The sequence below is a fragment of the Sprattus sprattus genome, assembly GCF_963457725.1.
Source record: "Sprattus sprattus genome assembly, chromosome: 2".
In the NCBI taxonomy this organism is placed as follows: domain Eukaryota; kingdom Metazoa; phylum Chordata; class Actinopteri; order Clupeiformes; family Clupeidae; genus Sprattus; species Sprattus sprattus.
Genome location: NC_137921.1, coordinates 58,412,756 through 58,433,806, shown reverse-complemented (window position 1 = coordinate 58,433,806; position 21,051 = coordinate 58,412,756). Strand labels below are relative to the sequence as shown.

Genomic DNA, 21,051 nt, shown 5'->3' with positions numbered 1-21,051 from the left:
CACGATGTAGTGGAACCTAAGTTATGTCCCTAGCTACCTTTAGTTAAAAAATTCTACCACATGTCCAGAGTTACCTGAATGCAGGCTGGTAGGTTTTCTGTTAGCCTATGTGAAACTTTAAGATGGTGGGTATTCTGAACAATTTCGGCAGTTTAAGACATGATAAGCAATTAACTGATGTGCACTGTAGGCTACGGTAGGCTACATGATTACTTATAAGGGGATATGCTTGTATGCCTACGCCTACCTTTAAGATTTATAGTAGGCTACCTACGTTGTCTTGTCACCATAAATGCGCAACTGTTCTACTTATTTTTGCGCTTTACGCAAGTGATTTCCTCGTACTATGTGTGTACGCACAGAAAAGGTTGTCTGGAATCTAAACTGAATTCTCAGTATACCTGACAGGAAACAACTCCACAGCACATTTACAAAGTAGCAAAAAAAAACGAATCATAGTTGCGAGCTAAGTGTGTATTATCCCCATGGCAGGTAGATGCGAGTATTCTTTTGCCAGGAAAACTGAGAGACAGAATGATCTGTTTTGCATTTTGCCAGTATCTGAAGTTTTGTAGCATAATAACAATATAGCGCCACTGAGCCTGATAACGGTCAACCTTTTTCATTTTTATATAGCCAGCAGAGCGTCAATAGCTGCTAGGTGGGTGAGCTAACCGGCTAACGTTAACCATAGCTGAATAACTTGAGACAGCAGCCACTGGCGATTCAGTTATTTCAGATGTCGGAGGAGTGAAATGCAGTCCATACCTGCCGTCACCATTAACGGTACAGTTAACCAGCATGGCCAACTCAGATAGCGGATTCCTCGTTTCATCCAGATACAATGACCTGTTGTTGACATAACTGGCTCACTCATTTGAGAGCACCGTTGCCATTTTGTTATTTTAAGGTAAGTAATGTATGTTAGCTGGCCAGCGTTAGCCTACTATCCAAGCTAGTCAGCTAACATTTTACAATAATTAATAATGTTAGCAACTAAAGCAGCTTGTTCATTTTTACACGTCTTAATTTTGACTAGTTGTTGTTTATTGCAGAGACTTAATTTTTCATCTATAACATTAACATTTAACGGTAAAGCATTTAGTGGGCGTTATAGTTAAATATTATGTCATTTTCGATGGGAATATTTGTGATGTTGAATAGCTAGCGTCTCGCTAGGTAGCTGGCGTAGCTACTTCTAGCTAGGTATTAGTGTCGTCCAGATAACGTTTCATTTTACTGACAGTCATAAACGGTCTTCTGAGCAATTTGCTTGGTGCGCCAGTTGGTTAGCTATCTATTTAGGCATTTTTGGTAAATAACACTGAACCAGTCTTTTGTGAAACAGCACGAGCAGGGGAATACCCTAATTAGACAGAGCTACCTCTGAATAATTTAACGATGGAATGGGGATACAAGTTAGCCTGGCTAGCTAACGTTTGTGAGCCAGCCACTTATGGTGGAAGGCCTTTCCCTTGACCCTATGTTACTTTTTCTGAACTCACACACCAACGTTTTCTTTCTTTACAAAGTTCAGCTTTATCTATCGCGACTTAGTTGCCACAAACATACAGTGTAGTCACGTAGAAACCATTGGGTCCACTCCCCTTCCTAATAGTTGGCAATACAATGTTGCAGCTATATTATGTACGTTTTATTCTGTAACTGATGTGTGCTAGGTAACGTTACCTTATCGTACCGTTATACGATCCATACTGTTACAAATTGGTGAATTGGAAAAGGCAAATGTTTTTTTTTTTTTTTGTGACGGGCCATTTCGGTGTAATCGGTGAGAAATCAACACTGTGGAAATGTGCTTTGTTTTGGTAGACCCCTGTGATGTATAATCAGTTTTCGCTGGATTGTTTGTGGATTGTTCTGGATTTCCTCGTGGTGATAAAAACAAGAATAAATGTTTAAAACTCATATATAACCTGCTCTGTCAATAATGTACACGAATGATGTGAGTGGTAAATGTAACATTATTTATTGCCGCAAAAAAATACATATAAATACAAAGCCAGGGATAAGTCGACAAAAACAACGTTCTAGATTACATTTTCAGCAGTTGAGGATACTTTCATAAAAAAAAACTTTTGTTTGTCTAGTACAGGTAATGTCTTGCTGATGATACAATGTGAGACATGAGCAGGATGAAGCCCACACGCAGGGTGATGCTGGTGCTCTGTTCCATGCTGGTCCTGGGATTCATTTACTACTCCTCTGAGAAGCTGCACCTGCATGTTTGGGGCCCGAAATCACGTAAGTTGCTCCCTTACCATATCAATTGTAGTTTTTGGTCATTTCTTTGTGTGGGGGCCTGGAATTGTTGCATAGAGGGAAATGTAATGGTGTACACAGTAACCCCTACTTCATGTCTAATGGTAGCACCTCACATAGATGTTCTGCATTTCTACATGGTGTGAAAATCAAACAGTTAGTGCTGGTTATTTGACCATGCAATAGGGATGTATATTTGTGATATACGTATTTCAGGTTTATACAAGGTAGACAACCTTTCTGCTTATCTGTTAATCACCAACAGCTCCTTCTTCTTCTGTTGTAGTATGAACATGTTTGTGGTTCTGGAGGCCTGGAGGCAAATGTTAGCAGGGTCAGGGTGTTGACAGTCACCACTGCGTTATGTCTAATAGAAGCACCTGACATATATGAACAGTATGCATTTCTACATGATGTGTAAGTTCATCTAAGTGTGAACATTAACATGTGCAGGGGTGCCAGTCAGTCTGGCCTGTGCTAGTCTTGTCATGTTTCCAAAACCTTGTTTATGTTCCATTTTTAAGTCTTCCTTTTTTTAAGAAAATACCACACACTTTCATCCTACTTACATGTGTGCTCATTACCAGGGACGTGCACAGGAATTTTGAAGGGCAGTTGCTCTGCCCTGGAGAAAAGGGGCAACACAATATTTTTGTCACTGCCTCTGCCACGCCCCCGCCATGTAATCGCAAATTTTCAAAATACAGTGTATAATTTTAAACTGTCACTTACTGCGACTGCCACGCCCCCGCCATGTAACCGCAAAAATTATTATTATAAAATATTTCCTAAGGAGGGGCAACTTATTTCCTTTGGAGGGGCAACTTCAGTCGAAGAGGGCAAACGGGCAGTTGCCCAAGCAACTCCTGTGCACCTCCCTGCTTATTACTGAGACCACTGCTAGATATCATTTCTGTAATGTGTAATTCATGTTTTTACAAGTGGAACAGCTTGCCTGTCTCTTTCCTGTCTTCAGGCACTAGTCGTTCTGTTGTAGTATGGACATTTGATGGCATTTCTCAGAATTGCTTTGGTTAATATTAAACAGTTTCTTGTGCAAATATTGACAAGGCGAAGATTGTCCAGTTTTATTATTGACACTGTCAGTAAAACTAAAAAATATAGCAATTTATGTTTCCACTGGAGTTTCACCACAGGGGGGAGATAGTTCACTGAAATGGCTACAGAGACCCCTAAGAAGTCCTCTTTCGCCATGCCACACAGGAAGTGCTTTAAGAGGCTTGTGAGCATTCTTTGGGGATATGAAAACACATGACAAAGTTCACAGCAAACTGTCACATTACAGAGATAAAAATGCCACAGCTCTACACTGGCGTTAATTGCATAACCCTTTGAGTCTTAAAAGTGTTTGGGATGTTTGAAAAGGTTAAGCCCAGTATTTCGTATTCTATATTAAAAAACGGATAATAACTTTGCATTACGCAATAAATTGTATCTGACTGGTTAAATGCCACACATTGCTGAAATGCTTAAGGCAAGACATCCTTATTATAAATGTCAGCCTATGTTTACACAGAAAGTTGCCTGGTCGTTACTCAAAAGTGTTAGCCTAATGTGTGTAGGCCTTAACACTGCTTGCTTTATTGGTATAAGTGAATCTCGTTTTTACCAGCCTTGTTTGCCATGTTTACTGTAACCATGGTTTTGAGTTGAGTTTTGGTTACACAGTAGAATGTAATGGTCTACTACAGCATGAATGAGTAACATGTTATCCATGCCAGTAGAATAATTCAGCTGTGTGATAAAAGACTGTTATTTGCTATAAGCATCCACACTAATAAATCACCCCAATACTGTCTGTGACACAAGGAAGATGGATAATTATCAGTAGTATTATGTGTGTAAAGTTATAGTAATATTACAGTAAAAAGTTATATGTGCTGAAACCCCTCCCATGTTTCAACTAGCCAATGTGAGGTGTATGTAAACCACCTTATAGAAAGAGCCCGTTTAGCTTTGTATTTCCAGCATTCAATTTATATATATATATATATATATTAAAAAAACATTTATTTCCAAAGAAAAGTTATTTTTGCACCTCAGGCACATCAACATTTGTAAGCCATTTAAGATGGATTTTTGCAGTGTTCAAAGTTCATAGAGAAGTAGGAACCAGCGCTGGACAAATGCCCGTTTTCTGCCAACCAGGTTCCAGCCTTAAAGTGAAAATGACCTGATTTAGGAAAAAAAAAAGAAGCATGCGCACAATACAGCCGCGGAAAAAATTAAGAGACCACTTCAAAATTATCAGTTTCTCTGGTTTTACTATTTATTGGTATGTGTTAAAGTAAAATGTACATTTTAGTTTTATTCTATAACCTACTGGCAACATTCCTACCAAATTTCAAATAAAAATATTGTCATTTAGATCATTTATTTGCAGAAAAATGACAATTGGTCAAAATAGCAAAAATGATGCAGTGTCTTCAGATCTCGAATAATGCAAAGAAAACAAGCTCATATTCATTTTTAAACTACACAATACTAATGCTTACACTTAGGAAGAGTTCAGATATCAATATTTGGTGGAATAACCTTGATTTAAAATCACAACTTTCATGTGTCTTGGCATGCTCTCCACCAGTCTTTCACATTGCCGTTGGGTGACTTTATGCTACTCCTGGCGCAAGAATTCAAGCAGCTCGGCTTCTTTTCATGGCTTGTGACCATCCATCTTCCTCTTGATCACATTTCAGAGGTTTTTTATGGGATTCAGGTCTCGAAAATTGGGCTGGCCATGACAGGGTCCTGATCTGGTGGTACTCCATCCACACCTTTACTGGCCTGGCTGTGTGGCATGGAGCATTGCCCTGCTGGAAAAAACACTTCTCAGAGTTGGGGAACATTGTCAGAGCAAAAGGAAGCAAGTTTTTCTTCCGGGACAACGTTGTACATTGCCTGGCTAAGGTTTGTAAAAGACCATAAGGATTGAAAAAGCGGACTGGATGTTCTTCTAAGTTCGTCTTCTCTGATGAGTCCGATTTCACAGTAGGTGCAAGACTCTCTGGCTTGTAGGCCTCTCCAGGTCTCCGTCTAACCATCAGACGACCATGTGTTGGGCAAAGCTGAAAATTGGACTCATCAGAGAAGACGAACTAGAAGACCCTCCAGTCCGCTTTTTTCAATCCTTATGGTCTTTTACAAACCTCAGCCAGGCAAAGTACAACGTTGTCCCGGAAGAAAAACTTGCTTCCTTTAGCTCTGACAATGTTCCCCAACTCTGAGAAGTGTTTTTTCCAGCAGGGCAATGCTCCATGCCACACAGCCAGGCCAGTAAAGGTGTGGATGGAGTACCACCAGATCAGGACCCTGTCATGGCCAGCCCAATTTCGAGACCTGAATCCCATAAAAAACCTCTGAAATGCGATCAAGAGGAAGATGGATGGTCACAAGCCATGAAAAGAAGCCGAGCTGCTTGAATTCTTGCGCCAGGAGTAGCATAAAGTCACCCAACGGCAATGTGAAAGACTGGTGGAGAGCATGCCAAGACACATGAAAGTTGTGATTTTAAATCAAGGTTATTCCACCAAATATTGATTTCTGAACTCTTCCTAAGTGTAAGCATTAGTATTGTGTAGTTTAAAAATGAATATGAGCTTGTTTTCTTTGCATTATTCGAGATCTGAAGACACTGCATCTTTTTTGCTATTTTGACCAATTGTCATTTTTCTGCAAATAAATGATCTAAATGACAATATTTTTATTTGAAATTTGGTAGGAATGTTGCCAGTAGGTTATAGAATAAAACAAAAATGTACATTTTACTTTAACACATACCAATAAATAGTAAAACCAGAGAAACTGATAATTTTGAAGTGGTCTCTTAATTTTTTCCGCGGCTGTATAATCGAAACTAGCTCTTTCTTCACTGCCCCAAAACCAAGTCAACCACTTCCCTTTCATGCCTGAAACCACCTGGTTGGTACTAACCAACCTACCTCTGAACTATGGTGTTTATGATTTCAATTTGGCCCTTCTGGCTCTATGACAATACTGACAATTAATGCCTTGAAAATGTTTCCACATTTTTTGTGTGTGTTTTTATTTCATTGAGTTTGTGTTTTGTTGTGTTTTATTTAGGTCTGTTTGGTTATCCTGGATAATTACATATGTTAATGTATTTGATATTCTTGGAGCCTAGCCCTAAACAGATGAGGGGTCTACTTTTGAGTCTTTAAGTTTTGAGTTACTATTTACCAGTCTACAATATTTAGCTGCTGAAGTTGAGATTTAAGTGTTTCAGATATAACCTGTCTGAGCCATGTGGGTCTGTCAAGCTATTTAAAATCTAGTGTTGATCTTTTGTGAATGTTAGATTGATTTAAATGTTTGGGTGTTTTACAGTTTGTAGTTTGTGCAGAGAACCTGCCATGTCGGCAGGTTTTCATTTGACAGTTGTTAACAAGTCAACCACACTGACACAAACATATAAGATAACATGCTGAGGGGGGAAAGCGACAGAAAAGCCATCTTTCCACAAGTACTGACAATTAGACCGGGTTTCTGTTTGTGTCAGGAGGTCGGCATTGAACATTGAATTACTCATTAAAACTGTGAGAGATGGCCTACATGTTGTTTTGCACAGAAATAGGTTGACATCTGTGTGGTACAGGCATACATGTAAATAGCAGTAGAGTAGTGCTGCTTAAGTTTGAGTCGACTGTTTGGGCATGGTCTTCTTAACTGCGATATAGGCCTTGGCCCTTGAGCCCAATCACTAAACTGCCAGTTAACTGGCTTGACCTAACCTTTTGTGTTGCAGAGACAGAATTGGATAATGTATTCGCCGTGGGACGAGTAGTAGCTTCAGGTATAGGTCCAACTTACCCTGAGATATTAAACCTTGCAATAATGTTGGGAGGTGGCTGCACCAGCATACTTGACATACCTACAGTGTAGATACATATTATATTGCGACACTGTCTTATGTAAAACACCTTAGCCCACATTTTTCACTATTTAGACACTGTTACAGCTTAACCTCCCAACATTGCAAAGCTTTGCAAACCTGCCACCAGCTCTGCAAGCTTGTCCTCTACCTGAATAGAACTACAAAGACTTATGCCTTGTGCTTCTGTCATTTAGTTACTGACCAGTTATTGATATCAAGTACACTACTGTATGGCATTCAGCCTGTGCAAGGGGATTTAACAACTTAGTATAGCTATTCCCTTTGCTCTACCTGAGAAAACCTAGCTCTTAAACTCCTCTGTGTAGAGGACGTTTACAAACTGCTCTTCAGATAAGCTTATACCCTGCAGTCAGTGAACAGAAGCACAGTGTTCTTTGTAAGGGGCCTTGCTCCTGGGCTTGTCCTAATCATGCCCATAGGCCTGAGGTAGACTGGACGCGCTGCTCGGCCTGCTGCAGATACCGACCAATAGCTCGCACTGCCATATCACATCCTTCCAATGCTGCACAGCAGACTCCCAATCTGTCCTTTAATCCACTAGCCCCAGACTGCCTTACAAGCAGGTTTCTTTTCCAAGCAAAGCTCCACTAACAACAAGCATAACAGCAGGTCAACATCCTTCTGTCTATGAATTCTGTCCTTTTTCTATTTTCTCTCTGAGCAACAGGCAGCATGAGACATTGTCTTCTTTACCTGTCAAAATCTACTCTGGTAATTCTAGTCCTCGCCAGGCTCAATCCTCTGTAGGTGAAAATTGGAAGGGGTGCCGTGTTTGGGAGACCGTACCGCCGTGGTTAGCATAGTAGACATAACATGCATGAATCAGGGGACTAACTGTGGGCAGATGTGGAAAACTAAGGCCTTACATGCTTTGTAATACCTTGAGGCAGAACTTGGACTGCCGATTATAGGTATTAGTCAACTCTGCTCAGCTTTCTTCTCTACTTAGTGGGATAAACTCAGTTTCTTTTTCACTCTGAAAGGCTGATTAACATGATCGCCTCCATCTGTTAAATACATGATAATTTAGCAGAACGGCATGACCAACAATCATCTCTAGGGCTGGGGGTGACATTCATTCTCTCAGAAAAATGTTTATGTGCTTATTCAGTTTGTTGTTTCTTTTCCCGCCATTTCTGGTCACTTTTGAAAGTTGTTGTTAATGTATGCAAATTGATTTTTCCAATGATGCATTTCTGTGTGACTAAACTGCATTATAAAGAATTGAGATTTTAATAATCCAAGACAGACAAATACAGGTGGTGAGTTGGTTAAATATTTTGTCAGTACCTTGTGCTTGTATTCATCTAAAATGCAATGCAAAAGGAATGATGGAACGGTGCAGCAATGTCATGGATTGTAAAGCGTCATCCAATCCCAGTTGACTACCCTGACCACAAGGTGCTACTGCAAATGAGCACATTTTCCATTCCTTCATCCCATTCCCACTGACAGATCTAGTTTAGCACATTCTCTCTAGCCTCATTAGTTATTAGCAATATTATAAACGTTTACTCTGCTACGCCCCTGGACTAGGTCATTGGGAAGAACAGATATCATCCTCTGGATCATATCTGTTCCATGCACTCCTGTACGTGTTCCACTGCAAGCTGGGAGTGCACACTCAGCCCAAAGGGCAGAGAGGAAATTATAATCACCGGGATAAAAGACAACCTTTCACATGATGGACACGTCAAACACAGACTGGCGTTTTAGATGATATCACGTCTGTAACCCTAATGAGCATCGGTTTTCCCCCCATGATCTGCGTGTTCATTACCATCTGATGGAAAGTTCCCCTCTTGTTTTTTCCCCCTCATAGTGTGGGCTGTGGATAATTCCTCATTACATTAGTGTGTAATTGCGAGACCGGTGTTTTTTTTTTCTCAAAGGGGTTTTCTCACCAATGTGTCCTAGCCCTGCATAGTCATCTGTACTTTATATCCTAATGTTCTATAACTCCTGGCTTGTACGTAGTTCCCAATCACCCTAAACCATGACGTCTGTCAACAGGATAACCTCTTCCTGATGTTGTATCTGAGTATTTGTGTTTGGAACCGTATAGTTGATAACATAGAAATTGATCTGTGTAGTGCTGTATATATGCATTACTTGTACATGTAATTACTACTACCTTTTCAGAGCTTCCAGACATGGGCTACAATTCGAAGTTTTTTGCTCATTCATTTCCCTTCTCTTCCTAGTGTATGACAAGCAGGGATTCTTACTGAAGGCAGATGGCAAGCTGTAAGTATTTTGGTGTTCATTTGATCTCATCATGCAAAGTTCCCTTTGTTGTTGTTGTTGTTTTTCTATTGTTGTGTATAGATCTACACCATTCCAGCAATCATTTTTGGCTATATTTCAACTTTTCTTTCTTTCTATGGTGTAAGGCGACATCCACACTAATACATTTTAGTTTTATTATGCATCACTTTTGCTACCTTTATGCCTGGTGTCTATACTACTCTGGGATGTTCGAGCCCCTAAAGCAGACTTCTGGAAACACTGGTGGCCTTGTTGTAATTTGAAAACATGGTTGGATTTCCGTTTAAACGAGCAGAAACTGAGGCTTTTGGAAACGTGGGCACCCACATTTCGCTTCCTGATTCGTCACTGCTTTCACATGACCCTTTTCCAGAAGGCTCTTTCAGGCGAAGATTATTTCTGATACTGAGCTTAAATTTCATTTTACAATGCTGTTTAAAAACGAAAATGTATTAGTGTGTGTAGCCTTAAAGCTTTTATGGATGTTTTTCCTTATGCTTTCTTTCTTTTTTGCTCTGTTCACAAGGTGACAACTCATGGCTGGTCTCCAAAGAGCAGTTAACCCTCTGTGGTTGTTTGACATTTTTATATACCCCTGTTTACAGTTTATTGCAAGGTTCAATTGTTGTTTACTAAAAAAAATTGTATATATATTATATAAGGAATTATACTTGGACCTGGGTGGTGTCTTGTTTACAGTAGACGTTCTGCCACGTGGTCTGTTTATCTCATCCGTCAAAGCCGGAAAGAAAAGCTTTTGAGGTTTATGGCAATGCTATTATCGCATTGTTGTGATAATGTTGTGCGAAGATTAGATTGGAGATTCCAGACAAAACTGATTACATTTTTCTAAGGGGGTAGCAATATAGTAGCTTAATCTCTTTAATATTGGAGTTGCATCCTTTAAATATTCAGTATATATCTCAGATTCTAAAAAGGTAAATAGCAGGAATAAATAATACGGAAAAATATTTATTTGATTTTTATTTCTCTGAACTTAAAGTGGGAACATAATTTGCCCAGCATACATATGTAGTTGAGTAACACACACAAAAGTATTACCTCCTATCTCCTCTTTAAAGATGGTGTTTCACTTAAGGCCCTTGGCTTTGATGACGGGAGCAGTTCTCCCATTTCTGTAGGGTCTTAATGTCTTACCTTTGAGTAGAAACACAAATGGAATCCCAGGAAGCACCCATCCGTGATCACCAAAAACAGGCCTGGTTCCGTGTCAGGCACAGCACTCTGAAAGCCATATATCTGAACCGTGTCCAATGAAAACAAACCCTGGCCTCTGCCACTCGGGGTTCCTGTTGAACTGGAATTCTTCTAAAGAATGGACATTTTTGTGTTGGGCTGTCAGGAGATATCAGACTAAACAATGGGGTTTTGATGTCTTTGGAATGGTCCTGACTAAATAATGTCTGGGTCACTGGCGTGCAGTAGCAGCTTTGAGAGAGCCAGAAATACCTTTTTCGCCTATCTTGTGTTGCCTTTGTGATCATGAGCACATCCATCTGCCCGTTGCATGTGTGCCACAAGTAGATACGTGCCTGCATTCATGTGTGAGTGTGAGCGTCGCAGCTGTTTACATGTCTCTATGTGTGTGCTACGCGGATTTGAAAATGAGGCGACGTGGTGCACGGCTCAGAGCTGTCAGGCTCTTCCCTCCACCGTTTCCCCTCTCAGTGCCGGCCTGCTCTCTGCTCCCTGTTTATTTAAGTAAGGCCGAGCCCAGCTAGTTATTAATGCCTGGGTTAAAGGCTGCTGTGTGCAGCGGTGATTAATAAAAGGGGAGAGTGTGTGTGTGGTGCGGTGCACAGGCGTGACCCCTTCCATTCCAGAGGTCGCCTGTGAGGCTAACGAATGAGCTGCTGACAACGGATGCCACCCCAGCCCACCTTAAATACAAATGATTTTTTTTTACATCTCGGCACTAATCACTTTAAGGGCTTCTTGGGTGATCCGAGGAGATCCTGTGGAGAAACTTGTTAAATAAATCCTCAATATACGCCAAAGGACCTCTTCCACCTGTACAAATTCCACAATCAACACGTTTCCCTTTAAGCCATGGTGAAGTACAGTGTATGTGTGTGTCCAGTCAAGAAATGTCTTATTTTGGCTTCGGAGACTATGTGAATTTAGGCAAGAGCTGATGTATAAATAAACACTGCCTAAAAGACAGAGTTAACCTTTTTACTGGGTATTTGGGTATTTGAGACTTTCTGCTAGCAATTCTTAGAAGGTTTCTAGCGGACTCCAGCTGCTTTGAAGATTTTCTTTTTTTGGGTGGGGGGGGGGGGGGGGGGGGGGGTAGGAGGGAGTGATATGTAGACATACAGATGAAGACCTCAAAAGCCAGCCAGTTTTGAAATTAAATTAAAACATTTTTTTTTTTTTATAATGATGCCACTACTAGAGGCGAACTGCAGGTCAGTCTTACTTGAGGAGTTAATGACAATGGATAATTGTTGTGTCAACATTGCGCTACCAGTGATGGTGAGGCATGGCGTGACCACTGCGCCATTATCTATCCGTTATCATCTTGGTTGTTGGACACACTGGACTTTGTCTGTCTGCAGCCTGCTGATAATAGCCAACTATCATCACCCTGGCACTTATTAAATTATATATTGGGTAAAATGTTCTGCCCTCTGCATTGAAGGCCTACACTTGCTGAATGTGCCGTGGCTGTGACACAAATGCCAAACGTGCTGTTTCTTGTCATTGTGCTCCATTCAGATGCTCTCTCATCTCATCCTTTCTCCTTTCTTGCTCATGTCTACAGGCCTCTGGAGCTTGAGTACAAGTATGGCAATCTCACCAAGGGAGTTTGCAAGCAAGGCTTTTCTGCTGCCAAAATGACTGCCATTTACCCAAAGTAAGTTTGAATCATTATTGGTTTTTATTTGATGTGTTTTGAAAGGGTGCCATTTGATAGGATTTCCTTGTGGTTTTTAAATCAATTATGCATATACATATGCAGTGCATTCGGAAACTATTGATATCCCTTCACTTTTGTCCCATTTTGTCATGTTGTAGCCTTGTGCTAAAATCATTTTTTTTATAAATAATAGAAACATATTTTCACTCAATTTTTTCACTTTTTCTACACTCAATACCCAATAATGCCAAAGTGAAAACAGGGTTTTAGACGTATTAAAAAGGAAAAACTGAAATCTGAAGTACCCAGACCCTTACACAGTACTTAGTTGAAGCACCTTTGGGAGCGATTACGGCCTTGAGGGTATGACTTGACAAGTTTTGCTCACCTGGATTTGGGGAGTCCTGTAGGTGCTTTTTTGCCAAGTCCAAGCTTTCCGGGGCATTTATGCAATCTACAATCTCTACACAGGCTCTCTGAAGCTCAGCCAGAGTGACCATTGGGTTCTTGGGTCACTTCTCTAACCAAGGCCCTTCTCCCCCAATTGCTCAGTTTGACCAGGCGGCCAGCTCTAGGAAGAGTCCTGGTTGTTCCAAACTTTGTTCATTTAAGAATTACAGTGTTTCCCCTAGGTTTACACAAACGGACGCAAACACTTTTATGAATTATGATGTTCATGTGTTTCTTTGAATGACAGCAGTCAATAAGTATAATTTTACATGTTTTATGGTAAAGGTAACCTTAAATGACTTATTTTGTGATCTGGCGCTATATTTAAAAAAAAAAAAAAAGATTTTTTTTTTTTTTTTTTTTTTACTTGACCTTCCAGGGGGGGCGGGCGGGGCCGTTGGGGGGGCGGGCCGCCACCCTAATATCATTGTAGGGGAAACACTGAATTATGGAGGCCACTATCCTCTTGGGAACCTTCATTGCAGCAGAATGTTTTGGTAGCCTTCCCCAGATCTGTACTGATACAATCCAGTCTCTGAGCTCTGCAGGCAGTTCCTTTGACCTCAAGGCCTGGTGTGTGCCTTTCCAATTTATGTCCAATCAATTGAATTTACCACAGGTGGACTCCAATCGAGATGAAGAAATATCTCAAAAATGATGAAGAGAAATGGGAGACACTGAAGCTAAATTCCAAGTGTCATAGCAAATGGTCTGAATGTTTGTGTCAATGTGAGATTTCAGTTTTTCCTTTTTAATTAGTTTGCAAAAAAAATCCAAAAACCTGATTTGTCATTATGGGGTACTTACCGCTGCAACATAACAAAATGTGAAAAAAGTGGAGGAGTCTGAACCCTTTCTGAATGCACTGTGTACATCAAGCACAGCTAGCTAGGTTTCATTTCCTGCTTCAAATCATACATCACATAAGACTCAACTCAGCTCTGAGCTCGTCTAAGAATGGCCTCCTTCATATTGCAGTGACCCACTTTGCTTGTCTATTTTTGGCCTTGTGCACAATGCTTTTCAGTAACCCCAGTGGCCGTGCATAGTCACACTCTCTGCAGCCCTTCTTCCCCCTCCAGGGGTTGAGTCACTCTTGCATCTTGCATCCCAAAAAACCCTAGTCGTGAGATGTGGTTTCTGTGCATCGTGCCCCCCAAGGGCTCATGATTGACCTGACCTTTGACTCTTTAGCACATATTGGACTTGGCCCCTTTCTGACAGCTGACGTGACATGGAACAATCAATGAGCCCCCTAGTGAAGGCACTGACCTATTGTTGGCCTCTGGAGCTCCTACAGCCAAGAGTTAAATGCCATTGATCTCCTTCAAACAGCCAGCCAGTGGAAACAGATGTTAATGCTGAGTCTGTCTCAGGAAAAATTATTCATTACCCCCGCAGACCTTGACAGGTGGGTAGTCATGTGAAGGGCACAAGCATGGATGGCGTTATTGTGAGCGTCGGTAGATAAACAACTTTCAAGACGCCAACACATGCAGTCTGCGCTCTGTCCCTCACCACCCTCACTCACCGAGTCTTCCCAACAAGTACTTGTGCTCTCTCACCACTGTCGTCAGAGCCCAGTTTACCATTTACCCATTACACAATGGGGAGCCCACATGGAAGTTAGTGGTTTCCAGACAGCAGCTCAAGTCCGAGTGGCATGAAAGAGGAAAGATCCCCTTTCCTGCCTCTGAATAATTCAGTGTCAGCCAAGGCTCCACACCATGAAAGCTCTTCGCCCAGGGATGCGTTCTCAGAACGCCTTAAATAAAGAACGGAGAGATGTGATGATGTCCCTAGTGGGACGCACAAATGGCATGTTGTTTGTTTTGGACCCATTCTGTCTTCTGAAATCGTCCCTGTGCGTGAGAGAGAGACGTGCTCGGACTCTGTTTATCGGGTACGATTGAGCACCTAAGACACGCAATGCTGGTAAACGGGCAAGAATGTTAGGGCAGTGTCATATACAGAAGAGTCCCACACTGTGAAGAAAGCTGATGATCCCGCCTTAGTGATGTTGTCGGATCGTTTCAACACAGGGCTCGCTATGATTACGGTCTGAGATGTGAGGAACAGGCGGAATCCAAGTTTGGCTCCGAAACGGAGTGTTATTTTCCAATAATACTTGAATAGTCTGTCAGGAAATGAAGAGCAGGTGTTGATGTTTGGTGGGTGCCCGAGTGTGAGTGGAGGCTCTCTTTTCAACCTCTGCCACTTAATTGTTTTCCAGACGTTCCCGCGTTCACTGATTAGTAATATCTGAATCCTGCCAAACACCTGAGTTGCTTTGCTGCTAATTATGTGATGTCACAGTTGAGTAGAAGCAGTTTGCAAAGCCTTGAGGGCTTCTGTGATCTAGGCTGTGAAAACAACTCCCTACTGTGGGCATGAACTCAACAGTTTCAACCTTCTAGAAATAAGGTCAAAATATCCTTTTCCCGTGCCTTTCTAAGGTGTGCATACTATATTGTTCTCACTTAACATTTTTGAAAGAACATTTGGCCATGTTTTATTCGTTTGGTGCAGGATCAAGCATTTGTTGAAATCACTTCCACGCTATCACTCCCTCAGTCCCCAGTCGATCACTGATTCGGATGAAGGCTTGTCTGTGGTTGTCCTCATTGCTACATGTTGGACGTCCACAAGCAACAATATTTTAGCTTGTTTTCAGTGTTGCTCAAGGACTCTAACTGATCATGATGGCGTTTTCCCAATGAGCCATTACTCTATGCTCTTGGCTTCCTGATTGCTGAAACATGTGGGCATGTACCTTTTGATCTAAAATGGTCCTAATGTAATGTAGCCCACATTTAGTCCTCCTGTAATAACGGCCATTACATTCTAGTTTCTAAGCTTGCCGAGTATTCACAGTCTTCTGGTGTCCTCTTTTGTAGCTTCAGGGTATGGTGCATTATTTACAACTTAACAGCGAGGGAAGATGGAGAGTGACCAGGATCTTGATGGTAATTGTTACAGTGCACATGCACTGTGTTGTTAAATATATCAAAGTTCTACATTGGATTTTGGTAGAGGACCATGTGTAAAATACTGCAATTCTTTGAAAGTCCATTTGATGCTTTTAGTGGTTAAGTGTAGATGCTAACCAAGCCCAGTTTTCCATTAATGGCGCCCAAAAATGTATGATCATGGTTAGCACTTCTTTTTTCTTTTTTTCTGATTCGTGTCATGTTCCTGCTGAAAAATATCTTGTTACAATAGACACTGTTCAGATGGTAGTTGTTTTTGATTTACTTCGATTTTTTTGTTTTTGATGTTTGGTGATTTAGAAGTGTCACTGTTTTCTTTTCTTTTCTTTTTTTACTTTTATGAGAAAACTTCAGGAAAAAGCCAATGTGTTGGGGTGGGTGTGGGGGCCCTTTGGTTTGTACAAATGAATGCAGACGACCAAAGGACTGGCTTTTGATCAAAAGAGGCCTTAAGATCACAGCTGCTTACTGAGGCCGGCCATAGAGCAAGACTCCTTAGCCTCTCTGCTCCGATGCAATGGCTTCTAAGTGGAAACAGATGTTGGCACTAAATAGACCATTACATATTGAATGTTTGTTGAGACACTAAACCTACAAAAATTAGTTAAGCATGTAATTTGCATCTTACACGCATTGTTGAACATGCCTCTAAAGGGCCCTAACTGAATCTGACTTCAGATTTAATCCCAAACCCCGGAAAAACAAACAGTGCTTTTACAGTAAGCCCCCGTATGGTGTTTGTGAGTGCGTATGTGTGTGTTTGTGTTTAGGAGGGGGAGTGGTGGGAGTTTAACAACAATGTTGTGTGTTGACATGAAGTGAGTCTGTGTACACATGTTGTTTCGTTTTTGTGTTGCAGGGTGCATTTCTCTCTTTTATCACATCACATTACATTGGGGCTTTAGAAACACGTTCACCACCATAGTAACAGTCCACCTCATTTTACTGCTGTTGTTGTAGTTGTATTCCCCAAGGTAGGAGAAAGGGTAGTGCTTGTCTTAGCAGTTGGGTGTGAGAGAATGACCACCATTGAGACCCATGCAGGCAAATGTGTCTTTTTTTTTTTCCTTTCTTTTATTCTCCTCTTTCTTTCTTTGGGATCCAGGTGGCAGAGTGTGCTTGCCAGCTTCTTTCCAGGGCTGCTTTGACCCCAAGGGGGGGGACCAGGTTGTCAGTCTCATTTACACCCCAGGGCTCTTGAGCCACGGCAGTGCCTCAGTCTGGTACTTTGTTCACTGTGTTCGGAGGGAAACCGATACCTCTCCACTACATGGTTAACTAATGCACCTGCATTACAAGGGAAATATCTGGTAAAGGCCAGACCACTAAAAAGTTCAAAGGCAAATGCAGTCATTAGTCACATCGCATATTCATGCCAAGTTGCCTTTTCTGCAAGAAGGACCATGGAATTTGAAGTTTTTAATTTAAAGGACTGAGACGTGCCTTTTCTTAACCCTGGTCATCGAGGATAGCTACATAGGGTGTTTTTTCCTTCCCTCTCCTCGGAAGCGTGCTTCCAGCGAGACATTTCAGAGCAGAGGTCATGGCAGGGATTGATGAAGGGCTGTTCCTGACAGCAGCAAAACTCTTCCCAGAAGCGCCGAATGCCCAGCATTCCTGATTAACGAATCACGAGCAGGCCTTAAGTGTGAGGTTTAGCTCCCAGTCTGACAGAAGGTGGCTGCTGCTTCATTTCCACGTTGCTTCCCATGATTTAAGCCAAGGTCAGGTCAAAAGTTGACTGCATTGCCTGTGCAGCGCTGGTTTGGCCCGCCTTGATAAAGACAGAGACAGCTAGTGGATTATATGAAATGCAAACCCTTTAATCCTCTCAAGTATGATCCCATTTATCGTTGCATCTCTCCTGGGCACATGCGGGGCTGATGCGGGGCTCATAATTTTTTATTATTATTATTTATGCCCCAGGATTCTCTTGGTATTGAACTTGTCTGAACCTGTTTTGACTCTTTGTCCTCTTTTTCTTTCCTATCTCCAGGTTTACGAAACCCGCTCCCATGTTTCTGGATCCAAATTTTAAACGTCTGACAAAAATCAGCAATTATTTACCTCCTTTTGGAATAAAAACACAAGGTATGGTGAGAAAAAAAAAACGGATTGTCTTGATCTATTGTTATTTGCCACTTGTGTCCAGGTATTTTGGATGCGTTTACCTTTCATTGTTCAGTATGTTATCTCATTGCACTGTATTTTAAAGACAAACAAATTGTTGGTTACCTTCTTGGCAGTAGGGAGAGTAGGGAAAAGACTGGGCACAGAACCCAAGGGAACAGGATATGTTAGGACCATGAGTCATAAAGCTGGCCTTATCAGAATCATCCGAGTTCCTCAATGCAGCAGTTGGCAAGCCAGCTGTTAAGTCACCCACTCACCCAGCAGGCCACGCCAGTCCAACAAAATGCTTTAAGAGACAAACACTCTGAGGGAAGTCTTTCTCTCTGGTGGAACTGAAACATAGATAGGGATAGATATTTGTTTTTACCTTCGATTTTTGGCTTTGAGTGAAATTGGAAGATTTGTGCATGCTTGAAAAGTGGGCTAAATTATGTTCATGCCTCATTTACCCCAAAGAGTTTTTTAGTTGCAGCAAACCAACATCTATACATCAAAAGACGGTTTAGCTAGGTTTGAAGAAATCTCACCTGACCAACATTGTCCATGTGGACACAACACCTACCAAAACAAACAGCTCTTATCTACATGCATAATTGTGCAGAGTATAGAATTTCAGCTGCTTAGCTGAAATGGATTACAAAATAATTGTACACGAATGACCGACTGATAGATTTCAGTTAAGCTACGTTTTGTGCCGGAGAATGTGTGGCTCTTGATGGCTCCCTTGGCCTGTGTTTTAATTTAATTTTTTAAACAGCACCACCACTACAAGCAAAGATAGCCTAAGAAACTTTATTTTACATAAAGGACCATGACATTATTGCATGATGATATGCATTATACTGTTACAAAATTCCTTTAATCTTAACCGTTCAGCCGTTCACATTCTTGGAGTTTTACATACAGTCACTCCTACTTTTACTCATAGGTATTAAGTAGAGGAAAGAGAGGTTTATAGTGGAAACTGGTAGATATCCCCGCCTGTGGTGTGTGCTATGCTGTGTGTGGTTTGTGCACTGCTGGTGAGTGGTGAGCTGTTGAGTGCTGGGCAGTGCTCATGTCAGGGTGACCTAGTTACTGTCGGAATTTCACGAGATGCCATGTGATTTACTCTGTGAGGCTTTATTTGAGGTTTGGTTCGACTCCTTCAAATTGATAATGAAAAGTTTCAAAACCTCCCTTTTGGGTGGAAATACAATACATATACTCCAAACTCACTTTAATGAGACAAATAAATAGGCCATATCTTCTGCCAAAAATCAAAGTCACCTGGTTCCAACTGCACACGGTATGAATCAGTCTCCTGTCAGCGTAGTGCTTGAAGAGGTAAAAGTGCTTTGGCACGTGCGTAGACCAATCGGTTTCTTCATTATTTCTCTCGTTCTGACTGCCCTTACAGTGTATTTCAAAATATGGTCTGTGGTCTGAACTAGGCACTGCTCAATGGGAAGATGCTTCTTAGTCTATGCATTTCTAAAAAAACACATTTTAGCCTGAGGTTGTTCTCATGTAAGGGATGTAGCTATATTCCACAAACCCAGTTGACCTAGATGTTCATAGCTAGACTGAAGTAGTCATATTACCTTATAGTCACAGCAGCCATGGAGTCTTTGATGAGCGAGACCAGTGTCCTTCGTTAACACTCTATATGGCCAAACAGTTGTTAGGACTGTAGAGGTCTGACCCATCTTAGTTCAGTTTGTTCAGGTCCAGGGTTGGAAACCCCACTAAAGCCAGTTTGAGGAGTTTGCCAAGGCACACTTCACACTGAAACATTTTGCGGAAAATTTCCCATCACAGTATAAATTCACAGATGCCTACACGATCCAGTCTCATCTTCTGAGACCTGACCAGTGATTTACTGCCAGCATTGGCTGATAACTCCTTGGAACTGTGCTGTGACGCTCATTTAAATGGTATCGATATCTTATTTTGAGAATGGAATGACAGGAGAATGTTCACAACTAAAGATGCCAGTGAAAACAATGCTTCTGTTCGCTTGGCCTTATCTCACCTCGCACACATCTTTGCCACCAAAACAGTGCATTTCTGAAAACTTTGTTTCTGGAAGTATAGAATCTAGTCTGTTCAGTGTGTCCTTATTCACACACATAGGCATGCACCAGGATGCACACACACACACACACACACACACGCACACACACACGCGCCACTTTGTCATTTTGAAATGTATGTACTGTATCAGAACATAACATCTCCAACTGTTTGATAGTAGGCATGATCAAATCTTTCGGTTGACCTTTATGGTGCATTGAATGGCTCAGTTTGCTGAAGTTCTTTTACAACTTATAAGAGGCATCACGTGGTGCTATCTTACCAAGTTGAGTTTCAACAGCCTGGGGAATTGGGGCATAATTGAATAAGCCTATATGCTTGAGTCCAGTCATGCTGTTTCAAAAGTAATCTGTTCAGTCCCTCATTATGATAAATCATATCCACATGATGGCCTCAATTCAAGGAAAAAGTCAGATAACAAGAACTCTAAAGAGTGTTGAGGGAGTCATACACATTGTCCTACAGATACAGTACAAGCAGAAAGCCAATATCCTTAAAAGCTGCATATAGCAAAGACTTAAGAACTCAAGCAAATCGATTGAATATAAGATTTGAATAATTTCATTTAAAAAAATGGTGTATCCCCCATCATTCCTTTGTTGGTATGAAAGTGCTTCACATAACGCTTCTAAACAAAATGCTTTTTACTTGTCATCTCCCTTCTGTTTTATTTTCTAGGTCGTTAAAAAAGGCCACTTCCTGTGGAAGACCACTTCCTCTTCCTCCCAACTGTTTTAGTGGTTTGAATGGCAACAAAACCAACTCTTTGCCCCATATTTGGGTCAACCAAGCCACTTCAAACCTTTGCCCTATGTCATACCCATATGTACCACAAATTACCCTAACCATGCAGGCATTATAAAGGTCACAAGACCACTACCCCTAAACAAAACTCCCTGTCTGGTTTTGGTTGGTAAAACGAAACAAGAAACACCTTTGTTCTGGTCTGACCAAAAATTTGAATTATCCAAGCTGCCACCAACCTTCCTTGCTTACCAATACTTTGATCTTTGTGTAATTTTTGAGCATCAGAAATG

At 41.3% G+C, this 21,051-nt stretch overlaps 1 protein-coding gene across 3 annotated transcripts in view; it reads left to right on the top strand.

Annotated features, from left to right (window-relative positions):
* Positions 1-665: 665 nt before the first annotated feature.
* st3gal3a (ST3 beta-galactoside alpha-2,3-sialyltransferase 3a) overlaps positions 666-21,051 on the top strand; it is a 37,784-nt gene continuing 17,398 nt past the window's right edge. Inside the window, exons 1-6 of one of the 3 annotated variants that reach the window (XM_080832282.1) lie at positions 666-910; positions 2,114-2,262; positions 7,064-7,111; positions 9,418-9,460; positions 12,270-12,362; positions 17,802-17,896. In XM_080832282.1, the coding sequence (XP_080688408.1) occupies positions 2,145-2,262; positions 7,064-7,111; positions 9,418-9,460; positions 12,270-12,362; positions 17,802-17,896 (397 nt within the window). In that variant the 5' untranslated portion in view covers positions 666-910; positions 2,114-2,144. Of the gene's footprint in view, positions 911-2,108; positions 2,263-7,063; positions 7,112-9,417; positions 9,461-12,269; positions 12,363-17,801; positions 17,897-21,051 lie in introns of all 3 variants that reach the window. The other 2 variants (XM_080832283.1, XM_080832284.1) reach the window with 2 other exon arrangements.